Here is a 23,400-nt window from a genome sequence, read left to right on the forward strand (position 1 = left end):
AAATTGACAGCCTGGACCAGCAGAACCAGGAAGGCACCTCTGAAGGAACCTGATTTTGGGATAACTCACCTGCTAGAGCTTTTCTTCGCCATGGACTGGAGGCTGATGCAACAAAGCTCCAAATGTATGTTCTTCAAATAGATCCCAACACCAACCCGAGTGACTGCCTAAGCCCAAGTTGTTACAAAATCTTCTTTTTAGGCTCTGACTTGATTTTGACACAGCTTTTCCTGGGTATCTCACTGACAAGTGGTTTCACGCATCTCCAACCTCAGAAAACAGTGCACCTTTATTTAAAAGGATCCCATGATGAAAGGATCATGGAAAAGACATTTTTTCAAACCCACCCACATTCCCACAGACTGGATAGAACACACAGCAAAATGTCACAAGGTGGGGGTGAGGGCCACCCTCACCTGATGTGCCTCCTGCCCTGTGACCATTGTGTGCAGCTCATTGACCTGTGAGCTGGGACATCATTTACAGAAATAAGCAAATCAGCCTTTGCAGGACCAGTTAGCACCTTTAAACTTAAATACCCCAATTCTGTGACTGGAAGGCCACTTTTGCAATGCTTAAACAATGGTTTGAGGAAATGTTGCCTTTTTCTCATGTGGTTTTCGGGTAAAATGTCAGAAAGCCCCATTGAGATCTTGCCCTGAGTCTGGTGTGTCAGAAGACACTTAAAGCTTTACAGCAGGGTTCTTGAAACATTCTGCAACTTCCCATCCTTCCTGCTCAGGCACTAAGTGTAAACTCCTGGTTTTCTGTACCCCCTTGGCACCCCCTTTGGTAATGATCCATTGAGATGTGCAGATGGTGGAATGGGCACCTGAAAAAAGTTTCTTCGTCCTATGGAGGAAAATTGAATCCTAACACCTGTGAACAGCATTTTTAAAGGGTGTAGGGAGCAAATTTCTTTCTTCAAAGCTGTGCACACTTTGGCAATTCTGCACATGTACAAGTGGAGGTTACCAAAGCATCCAACTTGAGTCTTCCCTGATCAGGCCTTGAGAAAATCACTTTTCCTTCAAAAGAAGGTGGGTCTGGGTCAGAGTTGCAGAAATGGGCACTGACATCACCAGAACCTCAAAAATACTCACTTTTCCTTACAGAGAAACCTGTTGGGTGGGTGTACAAGTAGTGGGGAACAGGTTTTGGCACCTCCTCATTTTCAAATGCTTTCTACTTCAAGAACATTGGGAAGAGAGAGAAGAGAGACCAAAAGATACCACAAAGAAACTTTATCATCAATGAAGAGTGGGCTGGCATCTGCCATGGACTGGAGAAAGTCAGAAGCCTCCAGGCACGGTACAAACTTTCACTGAGGTGCTTTCTTTCTGGAGGGTTCTTGATAAAAACAACCATGCACAGTCTTCAGCTGACAAAGTGCTACTCAAATCATTACAGAGAATTCCTTCAGTAAGGCAGATCTCAGGAAAATATTTTCTCCATTTTAGGGTTCACAAAAGAGAAGTTGCTGAACATATTTTGGTCCATGCTGTTAATCAGTGCTCTGTCAGCACAGGACAGTCTGGGTTTTTCATTTAGGAATTCCTTGTCGAAGTTGCTACAGTCACTTGGAGATTTCTTCAAGAAAAGGAAAAAAAAAAAATGTTAAACCACTAATAGTCAGATCTTTATTACCATGGTACTGGCCCTATCAGGCTCCTTCCTATGGGCTCAGCTCCACCTTCAGTTGGGAGCCAGTAAATATAAATATTGTAAAGGAGGCACTGAGCCTGTGTACCAGGGATTCTGCCAGGCAGGGATGTTACAGCTTTGTAACACGGCAGACTGAACTCACCAATTGCATAACAATTGTGGAAGACTGTAAAATGAAAATATGATGTGCTTGTCAAGGTAAATTCTATTATTGTTATTAACAGGACTTTAATAATTTAACAAGACTTATTAATAGTCAGGATTATTCTGATGTAGCCAAACACGGTTCCTGAGCTGTTTTACCTTCTGCAGTGCAATGAAAGGCAATCCCTTCAGAATGGGCTGCAGTTCTGAGGTGAAGGGAAGGTGTTACCCTGCTGCAGTAACTGGGAAAGCAGTGAGTAATTTATGGTTTCCCAGGTGTGGGTGTGACAGACCTGGGCTCGCAGCCACCACCAAGCAGTGCTGTGAGGATCAGCCAGCAGAAATGCACAGTTTAGAAGACCTGAGATGGGTGGAAGTGAAAGAAGATACATCCTTACCACTCTTGGCTTGAAAGGAGGCTCCATCCTCCTCTCTTCCAAAGCTTCCCAGTTGATTTCCCTGAAGAAGGCGTGCTGGCGGATGTTCCCTCTTGCCCCCAGCCTCCTCTCGGGCTCTCTTACAAAAAGCTGGAATGTTGATCCCATAGGTTAAATTCTCTGATGATAACACAGGCATAAAGCAGGGTGGAATGTGTAATTATCCAGAGAAGAGGCCATAATCAAGAAAATGTTGGGATTTTTTTTCCTAAACAAGGAAGTTTACTGATTGATATTTAGATGATTCTTACCTCTAATTCTGACAGATGTACAGGGTGTTTGGGCAGAAAGGTGGCAGCATGTGCCCCAAAAAGAGATGTTCAATATCTCAGACTCATGTAACCCTTAGTTTGAAGTATTTTTCCCAGGAGTTAATGAGTTTTTCTCATTAAAACCTTAAGGATTGCTCTGCAAATAAACTGATCTCTGCTGGTGTCTGTGAGGAGATATCAGGAGAAGGAACACACCCAAATCTCCTTATGGGAGAGGTGTGGTACAGGAAAGACAATGACTAAACTACATCTGTTCCTCTCTACAACAGCTGAGGATAAACAAATTGAAGACAAAACAATAATTCTGGCAGAAAGGCTTTCATTTGATGGGTGTCGACTCTTACCTTCACCAAAATGTCCTTTGCATCCTTGTCCAGCCAGCGAGGGTAGAAGGGGTTGTCCATGCGGATGGACTGGAAAAGCTCCTCCTCATCTTGGCCATGGAAAGGGGATTGGCCAATGAGCATCTCATACAGGAGGACACCAAAGGACCACCAGTCCACAGAGGTGTTGTACTTCTGCCCCAGCAGTATCTGCCCAGAAAGAGGAGCCACAAAGGCAGACGTAAAATGTCTGACATGAGTTTTTCAGCTTCAGGAGGGTGGGCAGACCATGGCCTTGCAACAGCTGCTCTGTCAGAGGTGCTTCCCCCTGCCTGCAGGAGGACCCAGAATTCTGCCAGTGGAAATCTGGAGCAATGAGGCACAGCCACACCTGGGTGCTAAACCAGTCCCTGGCACTACAGACAACAGGCTGCACTTAATTCTTACATTACTTGAACAAATCCTTGGCTACCAGAGAGATCTCAAATATAAAAGATGAGAAAAAGTCATCTTTAGCCTGCTCTCCAAGGGTTTGTAAAGTCCAAGAGGACAAATGGTCAGGAATCAGCATCTTGGGATTGATTCCAGTGACACAAGCTAAGTTTTAAAATTACAAATGTGCAGCTTAAAGGTAGTTCAGGACTGTCAGTCACTTGAAACTCTGTGACTCTACCCCAGCAAAATCCTCCCGAGGAAAAACATGAAAGGGGTTGCTGGTCTGTCCTCTTGAGACCAGCTGGGTTTTAGATGGAGGAATGGGAATTTTCCTCAGTCAGTGCCTTGGTTTGTGCCTTGCAGTGTCACCTATAAAGTGATATCCAGCTGGAATGATGACCTCTCCAGGGTCTAAAGGACCATCACCAAGTTCTCAAACTCCCTCTCTGGAGAAGCAAAATTAATTCACCTTCTTTTAGGTATCTGTTGTGGACATGTCTAGAGCTGGACCACTTATCACTAGCTCCTTTTATAGCCAAGGAAGGGAATCCAGCCAGTTTTAAACATCTAATTGAATATCTACTGCTGTAAAATACAACCCCTGTGTGTCTCCTTCGGTTCTCAAAGAGCCTCAAAAACCTGCTTATATATAGATTTTTACATTGCAGATATCTAAAGGTTCACATGATGAGTTTGTGTTGGATTCTCAGCAGAATTTTAGATCTGTAGAGGGGAAAATTTAATTTTGAGCCACAGTCTTTACTCTTGAGCCCACATCTTGGTTGCAGTGGGATGCTCTATACTCCATCTGTCTCCAGAAGAGATATGCCAAAGGGACAAAAAATAGATTTGTAATATATACAATGTGCTGTAATATATACAATTCTACTCAGAGCCAAAAAAAAAAAAAAAAATCAGCAAGACCCCTTAATATATTTTTTCTGGATCACTTACAAACAAAATCATCCTAACCTTTCCTTCTGAAAAAAGAAATTATTTTTACAAGGCTTCATCTTTAAAAGTCTAAAGTATCTGGAAATTGAAATTGAAGTGTTTTATGGCAGTCAGAAATAAAAATATTTATTTTGTTTGAAATTCTCCGGGACAAAAATAAACTCATTAATTTAATTTCAGGCTGTCTTTTTTTCTGGTCAGATTTTTTTGAAATGAAAAAAAATTGCTTGTCTACTGACCCAAACCCCCCCTTATTTGCATGGCTGTGGCCAAGGTGCTGGGTCTGTAAAAACTTATAGTGGCAGCAGCTGCAGTGAAATACTGAGAGAGTCCAGTGCTCCTGCCTGTGGCAGGAGAGATGATCCATGAACTCCAGAAGTGCTTTCAATTTGGAAATAAAATGTTTTATAGGCACTCATTGAATCCCTAAAATAAACATAGCATAGAAATAAAACTCTGAGCTATTTCAGTTTTTCTCTTTTCTATAAAATAAAATCACAAATAATGGATCAACTCTTGGCTTTTTTTTTTTTTTTAGGAGCAAAAAATAGCATTTTTTTATTAAATAAAGACAAACTGAAGTGGAATAAAAGACAATTGCAGCTTGATTGCAGAGCACACTTACACCCATTTTTAGGCAATAGAAATCCAATTGATTTGAAGAGACCCTTGAGCCAGCAGTGGTGTAACCTCAGCCAGACTCGAGCCCTTAGTGCACAGTGAAGGACCAATGAATTATAGCAGAGGGGAAAAAAAACCCCTAAAGGCTTTGACAACTCTTTGGAAAATACCAATATCCATAATGAAAACACGAAAATTACAAAATGGGATCTTGAAAGGTAAATAAATGGATTTCAGGCCAATGTCAGACATGATGCATGGATGACTCATAGGTTTTTCTCTGAGGAAAATATAAAAAAATATTTTCTGTGGCCACCTAATTAGTCAAAGCCTCTCCATAGTAGGATCTATCATTGTGTGAAGTCATCAGGTTAAGGGAACTTTCTCTTTTCTGGAGAGATCTAGTCCAAAACATCTAAATTTTCTAGGAAAAAAACCAAAAAAGAACAAGTTTATGTCTGGTTAAAACCTGAAATAAGGGAAAGGGTGCAGTCAGCATTCTCAGGCTGTGTCTGTCCCTCAGCTGCAGGACCTCTTGGAGTTTCTTCTGCCATGGTCCAAAAAGAATTTCCATTGAGCATTCTCTTCCTTGGTTTAAGCCAAGTTCCACTTGCACCAAAAAATGAATTAGCCACAAAAAAAATAAGCAATGCCAAACAGCAACACAGACTCTGAGCTGTGCTGAAATCCAGTTTCTGGCCTGGAAGTGCTCCTAACCAGGTTATTGCTCTTTGAAACCTCCACCACTGCACAACAGTCATGTCTGGAGATGTTCTCTGTCCCACAGCACTCCCTGTGCCCCACACCTACCTCAGGGGCAATATAGTCAGGAGTCCCACAGAAAGTGCTTGTCTTGGCATCTCCAAACATGTTCTCCTTGCACATCCCAAAGTCGGCAATTTTGATGTGCCCCTCGTTGTCCAGGAGGACATTGTCCAGCTTCAAGTCTCTGTGGAGGGAGAGAAAAAACCAATTTCTTCAAAGTGTGAAGCACACAAATTATTTTAGCAGGTTACACTTATTACTCTCATTCTCTGCCTCTGTGTATTGCCTCCATGCTGGAAATACAAAGGAAGGCTGAGGGATAAATGGGGAACTGCTCTCTTGGGCTTCAGCATTCCCCTCCTGCATTTCTCTTGTTGCAGCACTGATTTATCTGCTGGAGAAGACACAGAATCATGGAATCACAGAGTGGTTTGACTTGGAAGGGATCTTAAAGATGCCCCAGTTCCAATCCCCTCCCATGAGCAGGGACACCTCCCACTATCCCAGATTGCTCCAAACCCCATCCAACCTGGCCTTGGACACTTCCAAGGATCACATCACCCCAGACATCTTCTAAAAGCTGTTTTCTTCAAGGATGCACAATAATGAAGCTAAGAAGGGCTTTGTGCCAGCTGCTGCTTCTGCCCTAACACAGCCTGGAGAATGAGAGCGGTAATTCTCACTCTCTCCTCCCCTGGGAATCTCAATATTTTCTCTGAAGCTGCTGCCACATCTCCCTTGTAGTGCAGACTCTACCAATGCCCCAAGAGGAAAGGACCCACAAGCCCTACAGAGGGTCAGAATAATCCCAGAATAATCCCAGAATAATCTTAGAGTTCCCACCACTGCTGGGCTGCACCATCTGAACCCCAGGATTTACAGAGCCTTTCACACACAGCTGCCAGGCTGCTGTCTGAGTTTTCAGGCTCTCAGCTACTCTGGGAAACAAAAAGCCCAGGCAGAGGAAGAAAACAGAAATGGACAGAGAAGGAAATAAAAGCAAACGAGCTGATGAATCATGACCATTGGTGGAGAACAAAGAGGTCCTCAAGTGGGAACTAACTGTAAAAGGAGACAAAAACTTGTAAAGCGGAAAAAAGCAGAAAGAAAGGAAGAGTGGCATGGATTCCATGTTAATTTTCTTAAATCTTTCCTAAAGGTTTTGTTTTGATTTGAGATAGTGACCCAGGTAAAATGTTTGGATCAGTGATGCTGCACTCAGCTGGGGATGTGGGTAGAATTTGGTTCACTTGGTCTTTGAGCACAGACATTCCTGCACTGCCTGGTTTGTGCTGGCAGTCACTGCTCCTTCTCCCAAAGCACCTAGACACATTTGTGTGTCTTAATATATATATTTTTAAAAAATTATTATATATTAATATAATATATAAAATAATAAATAAAAATAACAATTACACCCACAGCTGAGGGTATAATTGTTATTTTTCACACTAATTTCAGGGCCTACACATATTTTGGCCAAAAGGCCAATTTGGTTGGGGACTGATCCTGTGGATGTCATCCCTGCCCATGGTGAGGGGGTTGATGAACTTGAGAGTTCCTTCCAACCCAAACCACTCTGTAAATCTGTGATTCTGTGATTTTCCACATTTCAGGCAAGAGGCCAAACAACGAGGCTACTGCAGGGACACCCTCCCTCTGACAACTGCTTTACAATGTGGGTTTCTTTCAGAAATGTTCCTCAAAGAAAGTAATTTCCAGGGCTTGATGCTCCTGGGATAATGGCCTGCAATTGCAGGGAAGATGATTCTTCAGAATCCCTCTGTGCAAAGCTCCTTGTCCTGCTTGGGCCAGGTCTCCATCAGGGTGAGGGACACTGTAGTGTTTACACACTAAATTGTTGTGCGCTGCAAGAATATGGCCCCAGACAAAATGGGAGTCATCAATCAAAGAGAAATACAGAGAAAACCCAGACACATTTGCCTTCCAAGTGGCAGACACTCATGTTGTCACAATTTCCAGCTGGAATGACTTATTTTAGTTACAATGTTGAGATCAATCTCGGGCTGCCAGCACTGCTTTTATTCATCTGGTAGATCGAAGCAAAACAAAAAAACCATCACCTACAGTTCCCTTTCATTATTTTGATGAGTTTCAAACTCATTGGCTCCAGGGACTGGAGTTTCTGCCAAAAAACACCTCGGCTCATTCGTTAAAATTTAAGGCAATGTTTCCAAACGTGGGTGCATGAGACAGAACAGCTGGATTCATTATTCTTACAACATCACAAGAGATGCAGCTTCAAAAATTATTTCTATTCACTTTCCTAAGTGCTTAGTTTGCTCTGACAGATATACTGATGTCTCTGTGTTCTCAGCTGACCTTGTTGTCATTGTTTTCAGTGAAAAAGGGAAAAGAGTAGGACTGGTTAAATCTTTTCGCTCAATGCTTGATACCCAAAGCAATATCACCAACTTCTGGGAATGAGATATTTCTTCCTATCCACATGCTACCCAGTGCCCAGATGTCCCAATTTTCCCTCAATTCCCAAGGCTCCAGACTCTAAGCACCCCTCTCCTTTCAGGAGGAAATGGGTCCCAAACCCCAGCACAGCACTGGCACAGTGATTCCAAGTAAAAAAGTGAATTATAAATAAAATGTCAGCACTAGCAGCCCTGCCATAAAGTCACCATGTCCTGCAGATATTTTTAATCAGATTTTCTGAGAAGACTGCCTAAAAATAACAGACGTGGCCAAGTGATTTGTGCACTTCAGAAAATTTTTCCCTTCACTCATGGAGAATAATAATTAGAGACAGAAAAGTTGCTGAGGCCCCAGAGATCATCTTAGCTTAATGCCACTGATATTGATCTCATGTTTATGCAATCACCATCACTGGTCAATAAAGACTATAAATGGCTCCCACATGAGTACTAATAAGAATCAAAACTCGTGTTTTAAAGGGAGAATGGATTGTGAGCAAGTCATTCACTTTCAGCATTTGCTCTAATGTTCATGCTACATGACAAACACTGAAATAAGCTCATTTTGGGCTCTGCAAACATCATTGCTGTAGGGAGCTTGCTCATTTATTTGTGACAAGTTATTTGTTTTCTGCTTTTAAAGAAGGCTGCAATGTAGTAACTGAATTTTGCCATGAGGTTGAGCTTAATACGAGCTCCCCAGAAATTCAGTTCCTCCTTTTGGCCATGGGAAATTAGACTTAATTAGTGGCTTAATTTCTAGAATTCATACACATTTTGACACAGGCTTGATGAACCTAAAGATGCCCTCTACTCTCTGCTTTCTACAAGAAGAACTTAACAGACAACTCAGATTCATGATGGTGAGATGAATCCCATCTCCCCACTGCGCACAAAATTAATCCAAAATTAAATATATCACTGTCTCCCTGCTTTTGTTACTTGGGTTGAGCTTGTCACCACTGTCCCAAGGTAACCAGCACAGCAGATGTGCAAAATTTCTTGTGTCTGACTTGACCTTGATATGTTGAAAGCATAAACAAGGTGCCTACAATGGGTGCTGTGTGAATGGTTCTGTGTAAATTTTAAATGTAAAAAATTATTACAAAGTTTTGGTTTACTGTTAACTGAAATAGAATTGGGTTCTGAAAGAAGGATCAAAACTGCCTTTTCTACAGCCTTCAAAATAAAACACCCAAACTGTGTAGAAGGGAAATCTGCAGGGAATTGCAATGCCAGTAACTACAGCCAAGCAACAGCCTCTCTGCTGCCATTGCAGGAAAAAGCAAAAAAGGTTTAGCATTTAGCATATTAATTACACTAAAGAGTAAAATTACCTGTATATGATGCCCTTGGAGTGGAGGAACTGGAGCCCACAAATGATTTCAGCAGCATAAAACCTGAATGACAGAAGGCACAGGTCAGAACAGGAGCTTCCCAAAGGTTTTTTCAACTAGACCCAAAAGGATGGAAACCTTGTCCCTACAAGAGACAAAATTTCCTTAGATTCCCAGAAGGTTTGGAGTGTCTCCAGAAGGATCGGGGTGACTGGGTTTTACTGATGGGTGATGTGAGATTCCCAAAAGCAGGGGGAATCTGAGATGGGGAGCACACACAGACTCCCTGCCCAGATTTATGACCTGCATTTCAAAGAATCCTGGAATTCTGGAATTATTTAGGCTGGAAAACCCCTCTAGCATCGAGTCCAGCCATTAACCCAGCACTGCCAAAACCACCACTAAAAAACCGCATCCCCAAGTGCCACATCCACATTTTTTTAACACTTCCAGGGACAGTGATCCCACCACTTCCCTGGACAGCCTCTTCCAATGACTGACCACATTTTCAGTGAAGAATTTTTTTTCTGATTTTGAAAGCTTATCCATTATATGGGCTATCCAGCAGGCTAGTGGGCTTTCTCTGGAGTTTTTTTTGAGCTTGAAGTCATTGTTCTCAACACATTTGGACCCGAAGGACATCACCACATCCTGCTGCAAAGAGGCAGCATCAATGTGAAGAATCAAAATGCTGTCCCAGAAGGGAATGAAACCAGAGGATCATATCCCCCTCCAGTGTGGCACAGCTCTGCTCCCTCAGTCTTCAATCCATTGGCACTTATTCTGGCTGTTCAAATTCATTTGAAAAATATCACCAAACACTGATTTAAAAGATGGTGTGGGTTTTTATTATTAAATTATTAAATAAATGTAATTCCTATAGTGGTTTCAATATTGACTTTCAAAATACCTTTTGCTTGCAGAAGGATCAAAAGCACCTTTCATTTATTCTAATTCTTCTATTTGCTTTAATCAAAGCTAAATACATATTTAATTCTCTGCTGGTATATTCATTTTTTGTTTAAATTTGCCTTTTGTGCTTTCGATAGGTTTTCACCTCACCCCCTTGAACTTTAAGGGGGGAAAAAAGGGAAAATCCCATTACTTCTGAAAACAACAGCTTCACCTCTGACCACTGGGCTGGGGACCTCAGCTTAAGCAGGTTCTGCAGCTTGGCTACAGGATGTTGAAAAGAAGCAAGGTCATGTCTGAGTGAAGCCAAGACTAGAAGTCTTCTGTGGGAGGGAGAAGAGGATGGGAAGTGACTCACTCCAGTCCCTCCCTGAGCTGGGAGAATGTCCTGTATGGTTCTGTTGAGACAGCTGGGACAGAGAGGCTTCCAGCACAGGCATCATCCCCACTTTTCAGCTGGGCAAGGTGGAGACAGGTGAAATAATCTGCCCAAGATCTCTGCAGGGCAGTGGCAGAGCAGGGAATAAAATCAGGCCCAAAGGCAATAGTAAATGTCTTACGTTGCTCTGGGGAGGTCGAACTTGTGGCAGCTCTGGATGTGGAACATGAGGTCTCCTCCATTGAGGTATTCCATCACAAAAAAGAGGTTTTCCTAGCGAAGGAGAAAAGGTGAGAAAGGTGAGAAGAAATAAGGGGTGGTGAGGAGCGAGGTAAAAGTTTAAATATTTTTTTAAAAAAATCAAACCGCACAGAAGGCACTCGAAAAGAGGAAGGAAAGTGTTACTGTGAGGGTTTTGGAAAGAAAACAGCTTTTTGTTTTTTAGATTCCTCATTTCTCCTCTTGGTTGCCTAAGCCCATACTCACCCTCCCTGCTCTGATCTCTATAAACACCACTAGCAAACACTGCAAAGCCACTTCATAACCAGCTGGGGCTGTGGATTTTTACCAGCAGAGCTCCAGGCTCACAGAAAGAGGTTGGTGACTTTACAGTGTCTGTACAGCAGAAGGACAGATGGACAAGCTTCTAGTGGAAAAGGCAAAAATCACTCCCAGCTCTCCTCTGGTCCCCATCCCAGTTCAGTACCCATCCAGTGGAGTCACTTCAAGCTGGTGTCACCTGCATCCCTGCACAGCTTCTGTGGAGGCACCTGGGGCTGATTCTTTCAAGTCATCAGAGACACCAGCCAGACACAGCAATTTGTTCCAAGCACATGCTTGATTTTAACCCTGAAAGCTGCTCTATGCAACTTGCTGGTGGGGAAGTAATGAATTAATTTCTAGATTCTAGAAATATGATTAATTCATATTAAATATTCTAATTAATCATATTTACCCACTGAGCACCTGCATATCAAAGAAACCTGGAAAAAGTCGAGCTCTTGTCCCCAGTTGCATGCAACCATTGACCAGGGCAGTGAAAAACTCCTCTTCTGGCACACAGAAATTATGGAATCTCTCTATATAATGAGCAGAACTGATTACTGATGTTTTTTTTCCAATCCTTGATGCAGAATCATGGAATCACTGCATGGTTTGGGTGGGAAGGGACCTTAAAGACCCCTAAAGTTCCAACCCCCTGCTCTGGGCAGGGACACCTCCCACTAGACCAGGTTGCTCATGTCCATGACACTGATCCTCTCACAGCTTCAAGAGCCAAAACTCACCACCAGAACCCTGCAGAAGTTGGTTTGGATTGATGCCTTCCACCCTGAACTGTCTCTACAAAGCAGAAAGGACACCTTTTTCTGAAGGAAAAGGATTTGCACACCGAGCTATGGTCCCAGTTTAAACTTCTGTTTTGAGAATCTCACCTTTTGTGCATAAATGCAGGAATAAAACAAAAGAAATGTGGTATTTTTCCCCTCAAAAGCCTCTCTCTGTTCTGTACACACCTGAAGTCAGTCATCTCTAGGCTGTGCTATAAAGTTTATGAATATCTTCCTTGTGTTGCCTATTGCCCATTACATTTTTTTCTGGGGGGTAAATAGAGTTATTTTCACTTATATTTTTAGCAGTTGAAGGTTTTCATCCATAAGATCTAATGTAAGTATCTCTGGCAGCAAGCCAAGAGCTGGCTATGTTAAAAAACCACAAAAGTGCTTGTTCCTTTCAAACAACAGCTGTCTGCTCTAATTTGTGCAATTTCTTTAGCCAGATCCTCTTAATTACAGCACTCTTATTTAAATGGACTCACTGGAAACCCCACCTGTTATCCAACAAGCTCAAAGCCAGATCTGGCCTCCTGGGGAAAGAATACAAATTCCATCACTCAACCAAACGGGTGCAGGTTTTCAGTGTTTCTTGCACCTGCAGGGGGCTGTGCACATAAATGAGTTTCAGCAAGCAAAAAAGGCCAGAGGAAGGTGGGAAATTTAGTGAAGAAATGCATAAATGCTGGAAGCAATGTGAGCTCAGGAAAATACTTGAACAGATGCTCTTTGGGAAGGTGCACAGGGAGGTGATGGGGTTTAGCCAACAACACACCAGCAACCACATGTGTCCTGCTGGAACTGAAGAAACCTCATAGGTCCTGAAATGGGCCAGATTCAGCTTTAGGGGGCTGGCAAGGAGAAAACCCCTCAGTTTCCCTGTAAAGTCCACTGATTTTGGCTACACCTCATCACACATCTCTAATTGTAGCCTGAAATCCTTGTTTATCCAGCAGAATGAGCAGTCATGCTCTGCTTGTTCACGGATTGAGCAACATCTGATGTACTTGTTTAAATGAACCCAGGGACTCTGACTTGAAACTGGGGACTCTGGCAGCATCCTTGAGGGAAGAAAAGGTGGAGCAGCCCCTCAGAATAATTTACATCCACATATACAAACCCTGTTGCTCCTTAAGCCACGGAGCTGGAGAATACAAACTTTACTCAGGAATGTTTAGTACTGAAGTTTATGATACATCAGGTGCTATAAAGTGGTACATAAATCCTATTGAAAACAGACAGGATCACTCTGACTTTCCTGCTCTGGGGCTTGGAAGTTCCCCTTGCTTCTTAAGAAGTGCAGATTCCTGGAACAGCTCGTGGAAGAGAACTGGTTGAGATCAGCCCTACGTCATTATGATTGGTGAGGTGTAACCAAGAAAGGCCAAGTGCAACAACTTGCTGCAGTCAGCTTCCTAGGTCTGAGATCTGCAGAGCCACAGAGCACATTAAATATGGGAAGTGGCAAAACCCATTCTTGAAACCACCAAAAATTCAAGAAAGAGCTGGAGGTCAAAGGGTCAGACTGGGGCAGGGGACGTTCTTGCGCACGGGCTCCACTTCACTTCCCCTTGTCCTGGGAAAGTTGGCTGATGGCTCCTGCCTGTCCTGGGAGGCTCTGGAGCCTGTCAGCACTTGGAGCAGGCAGGGGGGTTTTATCTGGTTGAAAATGTCCCTGCTAACTGCAGGGCAGCTGGACTAGATGACCTTTAAAGGTCTTTTCTAACCCAAACCACTCCCTGAATCTCAAGGCTCTGCCATGCCCTTATCCCCTGCAGCCGTCCTGTGTCACAGACATGTTTTATGAAAAATCCTTTTGCTAGGATCCTTTCTCCTGAGAAGCTGAGAGGCCTCAGAAATGAAATGTAAACAATAATTATCTGCTGCTGTGGAATGCAACAGGTGCATCTGTGATTGATCTCATGTGGTTGTTTTTAATTAATGGCCAATCGCAGTCAGCTGGCTCAGACTCTCTGGTCAGTCACAAGATTTTATTATCATTCCATTCCATTCCATTCCATTCCATTCCATTCCATTCCATTCCATTCCTTTCTAGCTTTCTCATGAAATCCTTTCTTCTATTCTTTTAGTATAGTTTTAATATATCATTTTCTTTTAACATTAATATATATCATAAAATAATAAATCAGCCTTCTGAAACATGGAGTCAAGATTCTAGCCTCTTCCCAGGTTGGAGTTGCCTGCAAATTCAGCAGTCCTGCCTGTTGATGGTGAGCAAACAAGCAGGAATGTTGTTCCTCAGTGGTGAGACCCTCACAGCCCTGCAGGAGGCTTGGAAAGAGTGCCCTGTCCCTCTGTCCTGCAGACAGGTGACAGACAGATTGCTGACCACCTGTGGGACATCCCTGGGTGGCAAATGCTCAAGCTAAACTCTTGGTCATGGTTCTGGAGTCACACAACAGAAAAAGTTTGGTCTCATGGCAGATCTCATGACCATCTTTTGTGACCACAGAGCTCAAAGAGGATTGTAAAGGCCCTTCCTGCACTCAGGGATGGACACTGCACCAGGGTAGTTATAAAATCATAGAAATTCTGAGCTGGAAAGGACCAGCAAGGATCATCACAGTTCAACTCCTGGCCCTGCATAGGACACCTCTGAGAATCACACCATGTGCCTGGGAGCATTGTCCAAACACTTCCTGATGTATTTAACACCAGTTGTCTTAAGAATGTCTGTAGGGGGATAGAATATAAGAAAATAAAGATAGTGTAGAAAGTAATCTTACCCCTAAGGAGTTGCAGCTGGGCCAATTATCAAAGATTAGGAGCAGGCCTGACTTTAACAGGCCACAGCTGTACCCAGTGAGATGAAGATGCTATAAAAGAGTGGGGTGGGTGAGAAGGGAATGGGAGTCAGTTGGCTGCTTTGTGAAGGAGAAAGAATCAGTGCTGGGAGGAGCTGACCATGAGAAACACCAAGAAGGTATGGAACTTTTGTGATAGGAAACAAAAGTACGGAACCCCTGCAATAAGATGACAACAAATATCCATGTATCAGTGTTCCTAATTGCAATCTGTATGACAGGTTATCTTTTGTCAAGTGGGCAGTTTGCCTTATCTCTCTCTCTGAGTGCTCACAACCACTCCTCCCTTGAGAGGGGACATCTGCTGATAACAGCTATTGAATGACACTGCATGGCTGATAAGAACTACAGCATCCCATTGGGAGATGTGAGCCCAGAGGGAGGAGCCAAGCATTCGTATCTGGATATAATCCAGAGATTTTTGAGACACTAGCACGGCTTCTCCACTGGATTTCCCAGAGGAACAGCAGCTGCCTCCTTCCCTGGATCTTCAGAAGAAGACTGTACCTTTCTACAGGATCCCTGCTCCAACAGAACCACCCCTGACACTGCAGGAGGGCTGCAGCCACAATTGCAATGGGACTGACCCTGACCCACAGGGTGTCAGGTTGGGTTCTGACTCTGTTAGTGTTGTTCCAGTGCACTGCATTGTTTATTTTATTCTTTTATTTTTCCTTTCCTAATAAAGAACTGTTATTTCCTGCTCCCATATTTTTGCCTGAGAGCCCCTTAATTTAAAATTTATAGCAATTTGGAGAGGTGGGGAGGGTTTACATTCTCCATTTCAGGGGAGGCTCCTGCCTTCCTTAGCAGACACCTGTCTTTCCAAACCAAGACAATCAGCCATTACCTACTTCTAGACCATCTCCCAGAGGCTTTCTCCATTGCAGCACTGGGAACAGGACAAGCTCTTCTGGGGGAGGGTGAAATGCTGCTCCTGCAGCAGACAGAGCCCTACAGCATGAGGTTGTACAACACACAGACATGGCAGCAGTGTCCCTGCACAACATAACACAGCTCCTGCACACAAAATAACACTGTTCCCCAGACCAGCCAGTGCTGAAAGCCTGGATTGCTGCAGAACTTCCCTGCCCTTTCAATCTCTCAGTGCCTGTGCTGAGCTCCTCCCCACAGAGCCACCTGCTCCCTCTCCAGGACATGGCAGGGATGGGGTTAAACCAACCTGCTCTGCTGCACTGCTGGGAGAACGAATAGGCACTATCAGAGATGCTTTCAACTTTATAAACAATGAGTATAAAGCAGGCAGCATTTAAATGGATCTTTTGAAGGTACATCCTTTAATAGGCTCTTAAAGTCCTTTAACCAGCTGGAAGCCCTCCAGAGCACTTTCCTGCAGAGATTTTCAGATTTTTGTTTTCTTTGCATTTTGAAAGCTCTTGCATACATACAAATACACAATTTAACACCATTTACCGAGGAGCGAAAATTCTTCTTCCCAGGGATTCCAGGAGGATGGATGTCAGAATAATTAGTGCTGCAGGACAGTGTGGCTTTACCTGTGTTTAGATCAGTTACCCTAACAAATATCTCCACCTGGAGAAGGTTCCAGATCAAGTGACCTAATCCTGCTGCATTCCCACTGAACTAGGCTGTCCCTGGCCAGGAGAAAGGCTGGACATGATGCAATTCCTGCAGCTGGCTCTGCTCTCACCTTTCCATGCAGTTCAGCACAGTCTGGGTGCTGATCCACACCTTGGATCTGTTTTATTTCATTGGACAGTTGGCAGCCAAAAACCTCTCCAGCCCTTTCCACCACATCACTGAGTGCTGCAATCCCATCAGAGCATCCCATCCAGTGGGAAAGAGGGAAATGCAGTCCTCAGTGTGTCCACTGTCACAAGGAACAGTTAACACAGGGTTACTCCTTCACCTGCACTGGAATTTGCACCAGAGCAATCCAAATTTTAATTCTGTTTTTTGGTTTAAATACTTTTCCCAACCCTCTTGTGTAATGTCAGCCAATCTTCTGGAGATGGCAGCATTTCTTAGAGCTGCCCAATAATCCAATCCAGCCTGTTCTCTCAGTGTTTATTCCTTGTTCTAATCCTTGCACTCTCAGCATTCCTGGCTGTTTGAGCTGCTCATTTGGGATGCTCAGCATGGTGTGCCCATCTGCTTGGTGCAAAGCACAGGGATATATTTATACACATAAATAAAACACATTTGCAGAGAGGAAGGTGCAGACTTGGCTTCCACTCGAGCTCTGAGATCCCCAGACCTTTCCTCACACTCAGAGCAGACAGAGCCCATCACTCACTGATAAACTGAGGCACCATCAGCCCAGGCCTTGCAAGAGGAAGTGCTTTTCCCTATCAGTGTCCAGCAGAATCTTGGAGAGAGACTGATTTTCTCAAGGCTAGAGAAAGATTTGTCTGAAGTTTTGTGGATTAAAAAAAAATAAAATCACCAGACCAAAAATGAAATGAAACAAAAACTAGCCAAATCCACGAAAAGTAAATATTTTAGCAGTTGAAAAACAGAAAAAAATTTAAATGTTTTTATTTTAGGAAGTAATTTTTTTTCAGGATAAAGTGCAGCTAGACTGCAGATTTTTAGAAATCTCAGGCATTGTGGGCTGATTTTCCTCAGGCTGGACAATGGGGCGGCAATGACAATATGTGTATTGAATATGGCAATCATCTTTTACTTTAAAAACCCCCACTGCTGAGCTATCCTCCTCTTTTTCTGGCCAATTCCTTCCCCCAGTTCACACCACATGGGCTGACATCACCTAGAAGTGTCTTACAAAAACTTCACGTTTGATATTTTAATTACAGCTGCTCACACCTCCTCTGGCACAACCTTGTAGAAATCCCAAAACTCTGTTAAGATGTTGCTATTTCTGCTAAACCACGTTGAAATTTTGGCCAGGATCCAACAACAAGACCTTGCCAGCTTTCCTGCCTGTTGGTTGCAAGAGGAAAAATCCTCAGAGCTTTCCTAAAATTTCCCATCAGCTGCTTCAAATTTGGCCTTGAATCAGACTTTTTTCCAAGCTCAAAGTACTCAGAATGCTACAGGGATGGACAGATATTTCCAAGAAAAAGCAGAAGGATGGAGCTGGGGATGTTCAGGAGATCCATGGTACCACCAGGCAGAGGAGTTGAACATCCAAAGGGTCTGAAATGCCCCCATGCCAACCCCATGCTCTGATTCAGGGCAAAGAAATCAGCCCTGCCCCTCAAAAGCCAGTCAGAGAAAGAAGAAAACTGAAATCATGCTTGGAAAAAAAATAATTTCAGGAATTGAAGTAACCTCTGAGGAGATATTTTACTGAGAAATCTGAAAATACTCATGGAAAACAAAGAATTTTCAAATTACGACCACACTTCTTTTACAATTCTTTTCTCCTTCTTGCCAGTGTAAGAGATTGTTCAGTCAGTATTAAGAACACAAGGGCAACAGAGGATGAGAAAAAGGCTCACCACCAGAAGAAAAAATATAATACAAAACTAAAGCAGAAAATAAACATTTCTGTAACATTTTCTTTTAAATTGCAGTAACGATTACTTCTCTTTTGGGTTGAGATAATCTTCTCTGTTGCTATTTCTTGCTGCAAGTCAAAATGCCTCAACATTTAATTTGCATTTAGGTAAAGGGTGTTAATAAAACCTCGTCAATGAGGTAAAGAAACAGAAATAAAAGTGACTTTCAAAAAGGGGAAGCCTATTTTTATGGCAGAAGATCAGTGAAATGCAAAAACGAATAAAACATAAGCTCTGGGATGCCTAGTCACTCTTTTGGCATTACTGATTTTGGGATTTCACAGAATTATAAACATATTTTTCCTCCTCTTTAACATAACAGCATCCCTTTAAATCTAATACAGCAGAATAGCAGAATAGCTCTTTGAGCTTATTGTTAAAATTCAGAGTATGTAATTATGCCAGCTGAATATCTGGATACAAAGATGACTGCAGTAAAATAAAACAGAAAAATTCAAAAAGAGATTGGACAAAAAAAAACCCCCAAACACTCTGGGCTTGCATTTATTCTCATGCAATAAAACATGAAAAGTATTCAGAGTTTTGAAAGCACTGATCATTCAGACTCCAAAAAACCTGTCTGAAGAGCCATCCAGATTTATATAATTGAGCAGTCACTCATTACCTGGGTGGAAGTGAGGAAGAAACTCATCCCAGAGCTCAGAGAGCTGCCAACAGATTAAGGAATTTTTCCCCCTCTGGAAACATGTGGACTATTGAGGTCCTTGCTTTGGTGCAGGAATATTCCTGTTTTTACTGTCCTTTGCAGAGACACAGCACCTGGAGCAGCTCAGGAAGCCAAAGCATGAGGGATTCAGAAAGGCATTGGCACATGTGTTTCTGTTTACTTATCTATCCAGTGAAACTCCAAGAAACAAAAAAATGTCATATTTTCAATATTAAAATCCATAGAGGGACTCTACACAGCAGTGCTGTGGCTTCTGCCCGTGGCAGGGGGATGGGAATAGGTGATTTTTAAGGTCCCTTCCAATCCAAACCATTCCATGATCCTAAAACGATTGCCATAAAAGACATTCTGACAGTCACAGTGCTTTAAGCCCTGGAGGACCATCCAAGGTTGTCACAGCTCCCAGCTCTGGGTGATTTTCCTGCCCTGAGTGATCCCTGCTGTCTTGCAAAGGTCAGGGGAGAAAATACAGGGGAGAAAATCAACCAGAGCCCAGAGCAGCTTTGGCCTGGGCAGCCCCATCCCAGCTCCTCTCTCTCTGTGGAGCCAAGATGGGGAGATCACACAGATTTAAAGAGGCAGGGATGGCTTGGGATGAGATTGGATGAGAATTCTTTGTCCATGACAGGAGGACAATTCTGTGCTGCTGCCCTGAAGTGCTGAAAAAAAACCATCTGGCTTTTCTAGCCTGGCACCCATGAATCTTTCAGGCACTCATTGCTTTGCCATCCTTCAGTTTTTCCCCTTAAACAGTCAGTAAATCCCACCTGGATCCAAACACGACTCCATTTGGCCTCTCCTCTTTTTGCTGTGGTCTCATGAGGGAAGGGGACACTTGCATGCCTGCACTGCCTGAACCCAGAACTGCATACTGTCCCTGCTGCACCATCCTGACCCTGACCTACTATCACAGACACGTTTTATGAAAAATCCTTTCCTTAGGGTTTTTTCTCCTGAGAAGCTGGAGGCCTCAGGAACAAAATGTAAACAATGATTATCTGCTGCTGTGGAATGCATCAGGTGCATCTGTGATTGGTCTCATGTGGTTGTTTCTAATTAATGGCCAATCATAGTCCAGCTGTCCAGACTGCCTGGTCAGTCACAAGCCTTTGTTATTCTTTCTTTTTCTATTCTTTAGCTAAGAATATATGAAATCCTTCTTCTGATGTAATCCTTTCTTCTATTCTTTTAGTGTAGTTTTAATATAATATATATAATAACATAATAAATCAGCCTTCTGAAACATGGAGTCTTTTAGTATAGTTTTAATATAATATATTCTTTCAGTATAGTTTTAGTATGTTACTATTCTTTTTGTATAGTTTTATACTAGTGTGTATATATATATAGTATATATATGTACTATTATAAAAGTATATAGTATAGTATATATATAATATATATAATATTGTAATATATGTAGTACTAGTATATATATAGTATATAGTATATAGTATATAGTATATAGTATATAGTATATACTATATACTATATACTATATACTATATACTATATAGTACTAGTATATATATACTATATATATATCTAGTATATAACTATTTTTTTAGTATAGTTTTAATATAATATATATCATAAAATAATAAATCAGCCTTCTGAAACATTCTCATCTCTTCCTTCATCCTAAGACCTCTGTGAACCTACAGCTCCCAGACCAGGCTGGAGCACAGACAGCATGGTTCTGCTGCTGGCTTCAGTCAGCATCCCTCTGGAGATACAGGCAGCAATCCCTGGAGTAAAAACTCCCTCACAGAGCTGTGACTGCTGTCAATGTTTTATCTCTTCAATTAAATATTGATCTTCCTTGCTTTTGGAGTTGTGGCATTTATATTTTCCTCTGAAAACCAGCCCTCCTCAAGTAGGGAGTTAAAAGGATTCATTCCCAGCACACATTATCCCCACTGTCAGTCCCAAAGGGGTTAAACATGAATGCCTGGGCTCAGTGCCGCATCACCTACAGCAGTTCCCAGATGTTCCCTGTTATAAATTTAACCTGTCTTTAAACAGGTGCACATCCACAGATGACTGGGATGTGCCACAGAGGTTGTATTTGTTTCTCCTGACCCTGCAGAAGAACCTCCCATTGAGCAGGTCCTAACCTTACACTGAGCAGGGCCTTGTGCCACCAAACCCTGGGGCTGAGCAGGGACTGGGGGCATCCAAACAAACCCCTGAACAAGCAGCCATGAGACAGTGCTGCTCTGAAATTGAGCTAAGAGATATCAACCACCTCTCAGGAATGGTTTGAGTAGGTTGGACAAAGACAAGCCCTCCATGGTTTCTTTCTATGCCTTGTGTGTGCTTTGGTGTTAAGGCTGTTGGTGGTGGCTCTGGGAAGCTGAGCAGTTTTGGCATGTAGGACCATGGAAATATGTGTATTACTTAAATATCACTTCAGTTTTAGTTTGGAGTCACAAGTGAGATTTCAGGAGCTCTGAACTGCAGAACCACCAGTGTCTGATGCCATTTAACAACAACTGGGGGCAAAGAAGTGAATCACAGCATGTTTATCCTCCAAAACCAGGGTTTCTTGAGTTGGCTTTGATCCAGGCTAGCTGCAGCACAATGCTCCATGGTCCAAGATATTCAGATAACTCCATGAGGAGTCAGTGTCATCCTTACCCTGGCTGTGGCCTTGGCACATCCTTGGCCCAGGGTACCAGGATGCAGATTTTAACAGCAGATTTTACCTCAATGACTCTTGGATGCCATAATCCTCAAATACACCATCCCATCCCCAGATTGATGTGGGAAAAGTAGATTAAATTTCTGGAGCTATTTTCTGAGTGCTTAATCTGAAGATCCCTTCCCTGAGCACCACTTCAAGTCCCAGGTGGACCCCAGCAGGCTGAAGCCCTTCACCAAGCATCTGTATTTCAGTAAAGCATTCTCAGCCTGTGGAAGAAGGTGGCAGATGCTTGTCTTACCTTGGTCTGGAACGTGCAGAAGACATGAGTGAGGAATGGGTGCTCCCAAGCCAAGGAAAGGACTCTCTTCTCCACCATCGTGCACTCAACGTCATCATCCATCAGCACCACGTCCTTTTTCAGGGCTTTCACAGCAAAATACTGGTCTGTGCTCTTCAGCTCGGCCAGGAACACCTGGAATGGAAACAGCTGCTCAGAGAGAGGGATTATCTTCTCTCAGAACAGCCATGTGAGGGTGGGAGCTGAGCTCCTGGGAATTCACTGGGGTACACCTTAAAAACCTTGATGCTTAAGGCCCCATTCTGCCATTAAGGACTTTGAGTTTGCCTCACCCACACAGAATAGTTTTATAAAGTTGAGCCCTAGAGAAGGATGTGAAAATCTTGGCAATTACAGGAGAAAGGTACATGCCTGGATGGAAAGGACATGCCAGAGAGCCAAACACCTCTGATAACAGAAACCAGCCTCATGCAAATGCTCCTGAGATACATTTCCTGTTTTCTGACTTCAAATAATAAAACACAGAATATTGCTGTGTCAGCATTTGAAATGCAAATACCCTGCACCAGCTCTTCAGCAGGTGGAAAATGATGTCCACCAGTAGCTGGACTGGTTTTATTCAGATGTCTTTCTCTCCTTCCTCTCAGTTTTCAGGTCTGAGCACACAGGCTGGGTGTCCCATGCTTTTGCAGGACTTCTTCTCTGAGAATGGGAAAACACCTCCCAGAGGAGTTACAACCTCTGTCTATTTTTATAGGCAGGGAAAATGAAACCCAGAGCAGCAGAGAAGGGTTTCTAGAGACCACAGAGCAAAGAAGTCTCTCCTGGAAGGCAGTGACAGTCCTGATCTTCACCCTAACAGCCTGCTGACCCTGTTTCTATAGACTGAATAAATGTGTAAGATTTATTTAAAGACCTCTTCAAAGAGGTCTTTGAAGTTCTCTGCCAGACACTATTTACTGAGTAAGCTCAGACACGTTTTAGCCCTGACAAAAGTTTTATTTACCCTTTTGGCTACTGCTGCATTTCACTTTGTAGCACCAGACAGAGAGTAGAGCCTCCCTCTGTCTCTGCACTGAATGACCAGAAATGCTCACAGTGCTGATGCTGCAGGCTCCCTTTTTACCCTCATGTTTGTGCTGGGCACTGCTCTCCTGGGGAAGCTGGGGAATGAATGTGCTGCCTTTGTGACCTGTGCTGTGGCTTCCAAGGAGCAGGGAGGCAATGCCAGACCCCATCCAGAGGGGGTGATGGGAGATATCCCCATGGATCTGCTCCTCAGCTTCCCAGGATCACACAGAGACCCCTCAGGCACTGAGATGTGACACCCTGTCCCCTCTATGGGGAAGTGAATCTCTCTCCAAGCAAATGAGGGCACCAGGAGTGACACCAGCACAGGAAACTCGTGGGTGAGTTT

General features: G+C 43.1%; 1 protein-coding gene across 2 annotated transcripts in view; it reads right to left on the reverse strand.

Moving 5' to 3' along the window:
• Positions 1-1,229: 1,229 nt before the first annotated feature.
• Positions 1,230-23,400, reverse strand: part of PRKCQ (protein kinase C theta) — a 56,146-nt gene continuing 33,975 nt past the window's right edge. For both annotated transcript variants that reach the window (XM_074538709.1, XM_074538710.1), the window contains exons 13-19: positions 21,984-22,157; positions 10,870-10,961; positions 9,398-9,460; positions 5,662-5,800; positions 2,863-3,051; positions 2,208-2,336; positions 1,230-1,590 (exon numbers count right to left, since the gene is read on the reverse strand). In XM_074538709.1, coding sequence (XP_074394810.1) covers positions 1,435-1,590; positions 2,208-2,336; positions 2,863-3,051; positions 5,662-5,800; positions 9,398-9,460; positions 10,870-10,961; positions 21,984-22,157 — 942 coding nt within the window. In that variant the 3' untranslated portion in view covers positions 1,230-1,434. The remainder of the gene's footprint in view (positions 1,591-2,207; positions 2,337-2,862; positions 3,052-5,661; positions 5,801-9,397; positions 9,461-10,869; positions 10,962-21,983; positions 22,158-23,400) is intronic.

This window comes from Zonotrichia albicollis, chromosome 4, assembly GCF_047830755.1.
Source record: "Zonotrichia albicollis isolate bZonAlb1 chromosome 4, bZonAlb1.hap1, whole genome shotgun sequence".
In the NCBI taxonomy this organism is placed as follows: Eukaryota; Metazoa; Chordata; class Aves; order Passeriformes; family Passerellidae; genus Zonotrichia; species Zonotrichia albicollis.